We start from the raw sequence: 7077 nt of genomic DNA, 5'->3' as shown, positions 1-7077 counted from the left end.
AGACCAAACTATCGTCCTTATAATCAAGGACGTACAGCCTGAAGACGAGGAATATTATTGGTGCTGGATTAGCAAGGATTCCTGGTGGGGACATTCAAGGACAATGGTCTCACTAACTCGAGGGAAACCGAGAAGAGTAAGAGAAACCAATATTACCATTCAAAATGAGCAAGAACAAGAAAACCTGATAGTAGGACTGATCAGAGATTTTGGGACAGTACAAAATGTCTCACGAATCACAGCATGCCTGCCACTCCCGCAGGCCACTGGGGAGCCTATTCCATGGGGAGTGGTTCCGGTCCCAATGCCTCCAACAATACAAGAAAACATGACAGTCATGTGTCAAGTAGAGATCGTAGAAAAGGAGGTAGTAGAGATTAAAGAAGGTTATTCCCCAGTATGGAAATATTTGTCAATTTGGGATTGTCGGGAAAAAGGAGGTAGATACGAACCAAAACCCGGATTGTATGGAGGATTAGGAAATTATGGTTGGTGTTTTGATAAGCAAGACCAACAAATTAAGAAGAAGCAATTATCTTGGGAAATACGGTGTCATAATATGACACAAGAACAGCCCTTATGGGACCACTGGGAAGCTATATGGGGTCCAAGTTTACTGGAACACTATAGTTATATTGGGCCTGTCGATTGGTGTGTACAGTGGACAGGAAGTAAAAACCAATCACATGCAGAAGTGTCAGAGATATATACCTCTACTAGAGAGAGGGAAATAACAAAAGAAAACTGGAACTGTACAGAAGTCTATACATGCGATACTCCAGGGGATCAAATTAGCCTAGTGCCAGTAAGGGTCCTCTTGAAATGGGGATGTGAATGTAGGAGATACAATCATACAATACCAGGCAAACCCCTTATGAATGGGTTTTATGGAAGGGTCTCCTGTAGAACGACTACACTTAGAAGTCCAGGAAATTTGGTGTGGGTAATGGGACATGGACAGTGGACCACTTATCTCCCTTTGGACGGGCCAGTGACACAAGTAACTTTGGGAGTACCAACGTTATGCCCCTTGTGGAAACAGTCTAAGTTAAGGGCATCAGGGACTAGGAAAAAGAGAGAAATTGATGATTTGAATTTATTAGGAGATGAAGACCAATGGCATGAACCAGACAGCGGAGTGAAGTTTGGATGGGCATTAGAATCTTTATTTGCACCAATAGCCACATATAGAAATAGAGAAATGTTGTTTAAGTTACTGGGACAAACAGAGAGATTGGCATTAGCAACTAGAAAAGGGTTCACAGACCTGAACCTACAATTGCAGGCTACTTCCCATATGACGCTCCAAAATAGAATGGCTCTAGACATGCTGCTATTGAAAGAACATGGAGTCTGTGGGTACTTAAACAAAAGAATTGATCACTGCTTCATCCATATCCCAAATGTAACAATTGAGGTAGAGAAAGATATCTCCCAACTAGAAACAGTCGAATCTGGAACAAAAGAAATCGAAAAAGAGGCCCAGCACAATTGGATAGGAGCCTTGTTAGACTCAATGGGGCTTCAGGTTTCTGGTTGGATATCGTCAATGTTGCAATATGTACTGTTGTTTGTAATTGTACTAATAGTTGCTTGGATAGCATAGAGATGTGTTTTAGGAATAATAACCAAAGAAACAAGACGAACCCGAAGATTGGTAAAAGAAATAGGAAGAAACTATGGATTGGGAATTCCCCAGCCTAAATACGAAGAGGTGGCCCTTCCTAGAAGAACTGAAGCTGAAGGTTGAGCATCCTTGCAGAAGATCTGAAGAATGCTCAAAAGGGGGGACTTGTTGCAGAAGTTCGAAAATTATTGAAAATCATATTCCAGTTAATAGATAGATGTCTAGATTAATGAAGCAATATAATAGTTAGCATGAGTAGCAGTAGTTATGCTAAGGCCGCAGTAGGCCCGGTAAACTTTAAGTGAACTTTAGTGCATGGTAGATCGAGAGGATGTGTTATCTAGGGAATGTACCAAACCTTATCTATGGAATGCACCTTCTGGCTAAGTAACGGGTGTCATGGTGTACCTAATAAATCTCTGTATGCTATCTCTAAAGGCATGCAGGGATTTGCTGGGTGCATCATGACATTTGTTAAAGATGCTTAGCGATGCATATAGATTAAATGAAGCAATCATTTTAAGAAAGGTATATAAACCCTGCAGATTCTGTGGCAAAATGGGGCTCTGACTTTGGACGAAAGTCCTCAGGCTCCCGGGCCCTAATAAAGCACCTCATAAAGCAACTCCGGTTGTTTTGTGTTCTCTTCAGATCGGGCAACAGTCCTACTCTGGATTACAGATCTGAATCTTGTTTACATCAGTGTGCTGCCTATAGAGCTGGTATCTTAAAGGCAACTTAACTGAATCACCTATTTCAAAGTCATTCAATAGACATCTTCCTCCTAAATCTATGATGTCTTATTTTTTCTGTCACTTTTCTCTAATTATTCAAGTCATCAGGATGTTTATTCCTGGAAACTTTCTTTAGAGAGACATCACAAATTATGGCAAATCTGGAAAGAACAGAAGAGGCCATGGATATGTCCATTAAGCAATATCATTTTAGCTACTGAAAAAATATTTTGAAAATATACTTTTCCACTCTCCTAAAGGTTTTGTTTTCTTCTTGCAGCTGAACCCAGACATTAGGAAGATCCCAAGCCTCTTGGAAAAACAAGTCCGTACGTAGCATCTCAGTCAGAAAAGCCATCATGCTGTCCTTTTCAACTGTTGGTACTGCAGAAATATGTATATAAAGGTTATAAATACAATTTTCACTGTATTTATCTCAAAGATTTTTATTTGTCTGCCTAAGTATTTTTGAATACATTCATATCAGCTTTTTAACATAAAGTAAAATGGCCAAACTGTATAAATGGTTGTGCAAGATGATTAAATAAACATCACCATAAGTGTGAAACAGTAATAGGCACTGCCACCTGCATAATGTAAAGTAGCATTGAGTTCATTTGTTAAAATGAAAACAGAGAAAGGTTGTGTAGCATGACACATGATGTATATTCTACTTAAATCATCAAAACAGCATGGCACCTCACCAGATGGTTTTAGCTGATTATGACTTGTTTACTAACACTGTTACCAAAAGGAATGCAGAGCAAGTAAGTTATCCCCACTGTTTTAAAAGCAGGACTCACCTGCTTGCTGAGAGTGTTTTTCTGCCAACAGCTGGTGGAGAGGGTTCACTATGGAAGAAGCTTTTTATCCACCAATGTTTATCAATTAACTCTGGTAACCCTGCCAAAGGAGAAAAGCCCACAACATTAGACACTGGATGAATAACAGGAAAAACTGAAAAGTGTTTCAAAGAAGAGAACAATACCATGCAATGCTTTGTCCTGGTCTGTGATGTTCACAGCATCCAAACAGCAGGAGGAGCTGGAAGAAACGCTGGATTCTGAGTTCAGTCTTGCTGTTCGCGGAAAACAGAGACACACGCAGTAAAAAAAAAAAAAAAAAAAAAAAAAAAAGCTTTGAGAGAGTGCACTCTTTATACGTCAGGAGCTTTTCAGACATGCTGCTACCTCAGAGGAAACAATTTCACTGAGCTAAAAGAGTGTAACTGTTCTACTACAGTTTTCATAAGAACTTTGATATCAGTTTCTCTCTCACTCTACTCACACTTCCCTTAAAAGCATACTGAGATCTGTCTGCATAACTTTCACTGAAATCACTGACAAAGCCACTGATCATGGCCATCCTTGAACATTTATGTCCACAACAACCCAATTGCCGTGCTTTCCCTTGCTACACAACAAAATACTACACTCCCATTAGTGTCCATCGTGGACCTAGGAACCTTAATACACCACGTCTACTCTCAAAGCAGTGATTATTTCATCTATTTAGAAACAAAAATGTGAATTGGTTTGTATTGTGTCTAAATTTGAAAAGTAAATAGGAATTAAAGTAAATAGAAAGTACAGGTAGAAATCATTACTTGCTAGGCTAGCACTTTTACTAGGTCATGTTTTATAATTAGATATATACATGTATAGATAGATATATATATGGTAACACTAATAAATAATTCAAAATAGAGTAATTTGAAAAAAAGATAGCTAAATAGCCAGAAGCAGATGGTCATTAAAACTAAAGCTCTGTGATATGGAAAACTCTCCAAGAAATTAAAAACAATTTAGGCAAAGACAATTCTTTGCCTCTGGCTCATCCAGACATCACCTGAAACACTTTCTGACACTTTTCCTGAGTGTCAACAACCCGGCCACTTTCTCGGGAGAGGCTCGGGAGGCTCAGCCTCCCTTCCCCAGAGGTGCTCCCCAGGCAGAGAGAAAGGAAGAGGGGAGAGAAGGGCGGGCGGTGTGTTTGGGGACAACGCGCAGCTCCCGGCCGCGCCGAGCACTCACTCCTGTAGTACTGGTTCTTGGCCAGGAGGCAGCCGGCGGACGGGACGGAGGCCATGGCAGCGACTCGACGGGAATCCGTCTTTCTCCGGGAGGAGCCTGCGGGGGAAAGGATGGATGCGCTGTGCCGGGGGCAGGAGGCGCCGGAGCGCGGAGCGGAGCCGCTGGCCGGTCGCTGCGGCTCACCTGCGTGTCCCAGGGCCGGCGGCCGTCCGGAGGCAGAACCCGATCCCCGCTCCGCAGCCAGCCCCGCCGGGAACGGGGCCGCCCTTTATGGGACGGGCAGGCGGCTCCCCCCTCCCGGGGGCGGCGGCACAGGCGGGACGGGAGCGAGGGGACGGGAGAGGACGGGAACGAGGGGACGGGAGCGAGGGGACGGGAGGGGACGGAGCCCGCGGCCGCAGCCGCCCTGCACCGCCCGGGTCGGCCGGGGACGACCCGCGGCGGATCCCTCGGTCCCTGCTCCTGCCTGTGGTGCCGAGCACATCGCTGGAGTGGGGACTAGGAGCTGCTGCGTTGAATATTCTCTTCCCTACTGGGAATGGGGAGAGCGGGGTGAAGCAGACAGGCGCCGGTTTGGGTAAAAATTTTTGCTCAGAAACGCGAAAGTGGTTATGCATACACTCTGATTTCTTTAGTGAAGCCAAAGCAATTATGTCCACTCTCACGGCAATGATTAAAACCTGTGATCGTGTAGTCTTGGTAAAATTAGTATGAAGTCTAATATAGATCACAAAACTTCTTTTACTTTCCCGAGATAAATGCACAGCTCCTTTTCATTGTTGTAATCATATTGTACGGCAAAACTAGTCCAACAGTTTGTGTCCTCACCTTTCAGAATTGTCAACAGAAAAAGTAACAAACAGCTTTGGCTATTTGGTTTGCTCCCGCTCCACGACAAAACTTTTTGTCCTTCTTTTTTTCCCTAGCAGGGGCTGTGGGTAAGATCACAGAGGTGAGGTGCGTGTGATACCATGTTACTGTCACATCTGCTTGAATAGCGAATTCCATCTTATATGATAAAGACATAGCTCATAATTGCCCCTAGTATTTTTATAAGAGTGTAAACCACACTGCCAGGAAACCACCTCTAAAACAATAACCATGCAGCATTTGTAGCAGATAGGCAGAGTGTATTTTCACAGACATGTGATGTCAAAATCTTGACAATGCGGTGGTCTCTCCTGAGAAAAGACTGAAGGCTCATCACCAAGAAATCTGCAAGATAGACACAGGAAATTCTTTTTAGGTGAGTTCATACCAAGCACTAACACCAGTTACCCCATACATTTATCCTGTTATGTAAAAAAGCAGTGTAAGAGTAGTAGTACTCACTGTTGCAGCTTCTTGTTTATGGATATCTAAATGTATTAGCTTGTTAATACTATTAGCCATTAATTCAGTGTCCTCATCAGTCACCTTATTTACTGCCTTAGTAATCAATTTCCATTTTCAGTCTTGTTTTTTTCTGCAACACCCCATTTGTTTTTGTCACCATAAATGCCCTCACACTGAGCACTCTGTTGAATTGTCAGATCCATTCCTGAAAAAGAGGAAGTGTCTTCCCAAAGAGCCATAAGAAATGGTCTTCTGGGGTTTTAGGGTGGACTTTTGTAGTAGTAGCACTGTGTCCTAGACAGAGCTAGTAACATTATCATTTATTGTATCTGGTTTTGCCTTTCAGCTTTAAAATCTTTTTTTAATGTTTTGGTAATATTCATTGGTTTGTCAAGGACATTACCAGAAAAACTGTTTAGGCTCTAACATGCCCATGGTATAGGCTTTGTATTTTACAAGGAAACAGACATAATTTTCTCTCTTGCAAGCCTCACAAACATCCATCCATTTCAGAGCCATGCCAAAATACTCAGGAGCTGGGGAACACCAGGTCTGTAAAATTTTCAATTGCTTCACTGCTGCATGTGTATAATTTGGCTTTATCATTTAGCGTACATGGTCGTTTATCACTTCTGGTTTGAAGCCTTTTTTAATGCACTGGAATAAAAAGAACTTATTTAATGAGAAATTTTCCACTATTTCTCTCACTCAATCTGTCATTATGTCCTATCTATTGTATTTTCTCCTAGTAAGAATACAGAATCCTCTGAATATAGAATTGCAGCTTTCCTCAGTGTTTTTTCTTGCATGGTCATTCTGGCAGACTGTTTCTAAAATACTGGCACAGTTATTTTAAAGTATTGCTACAAAACCAAGGCATGCTAATACCTTCAGCTAACAAGAGGGAATTCTGAGATCCATAGGAGCTAAGATAAAATTTACCAAAAATCTTACTGTCTCATATGAGAGCTGTTTAGGACTTTATTTTTTTTTTAACTGCTTCATACCATACTTAATTTACTGACTTATAGCTGTCATTTACTTCAGATCCAGATTTAAGCACTCAGTGTGTTGATAAACCGGATTCTCAATCAGACATTGAAAAACTTGGTTAGCGGCTACCTATGATTAAGTAACTCACATAGCATCAATTACAAACTCAGGGGAAAGGTTACAATTTAACTTTCAAGACAGCATTCAAGTGCCTTAACCACTGACCCATTTTCTCCCTGAAAGCCTTGGCTGCTTTACTTCCAAATTCTGTCATGAATATGGAAGTAGTCCTATTAAATACATGCTATAGTCTCTTGAATATAACAAACTCAGTTCATATCCATGCTTTATGCAG

At 41.7% G+C, this 7077-nt stretch overlaps 1 protein-coding gene across 2 annotated transcripts; it reads right to left on the bottom strand.

Moving 5' to 3' along the window:
- Window positions 1-1144: 1144 nt before the first annotated feature.
- Window positions 1145-4699, bottom strand: PPDPFL (pancreatic progenitor cell differentiation and proliferation factor like). Of its 2 annotated transcripts, XM_059860453.1 has the most exons (5): window positions 4578-4699; window positions 4395-4490; window positions 3350-3439; window positions 3165-3264; window positions 1145-2745 (listed from the first exon to the last, which is right to left on the bottom strand). In XM_059860453.1, the coding sequence occupies exons 2-5, from the start codon at window positions 4447-4449 to the stop codon at window positions 2733-2735; spliced, it is 258 nt and encodes an 85-aa protein (XP_059716436.1). In that variant the 5' UTR covers window positions 4450-4490; window positions 4578-4699; the 3' UTR covers window positions 1145-2732. The 2 variants fall into 2 exon arrangements, with proteins under 2 accessions (XP_059716436.1, XP_059716443.1); XM_059860460.1 differs by having other exon boundaries at window positions 4395-4654.
- Between the last annotated feature and the right edge of the window lie 2378 nt (window positions 4700-7077).

The sequence above is a fragment of the Haemorhous mexicanus genome, chromosome 1, assembly GCF_027477595.1.
Source record: "Haemorhous mexicanus isolate bHaeMex1 chromosome 1, bHaeMex1.pri, whole genome shotgun sequence".
NCBI classification, from domain to species: Eukaryota; Metazoa; Chordata; class Aves; order Passeriformes; family Fringillidae; genus Haemorhous; species Haemorhous mexicanus.
The sequence above is the reverse complement of the archived record's forward strand: the minus strand, read 5'-3'. Positions and strand labels throughout refer to the sequence as shown.

Bases quoted from the DNA above. Each gene is read 5' to 3' on its own strand.
- PPDPFL (XM_059860453.1), bottom strand. From the start codon at position 4,449: ATGGCCTCCGTCCCGTCCGCCGGCTGCCTCCTGGCCAAGAACCAGTAC. The intron at 3,440-4,394 runs GTGAGTGCTCGG...TTCCGCGAACAG, and splicing joins CAAGAACCAGTACTACAGGA to CAAGACTGAACTCAGAATCC. The intron at 3,265-3,349 runs GTATTGTTCTCT...CTCCTTTGGCAG, and splicing joins CCAGGACAAAGCATTGCATG to GGTTACCAGAGTTAATTGAT.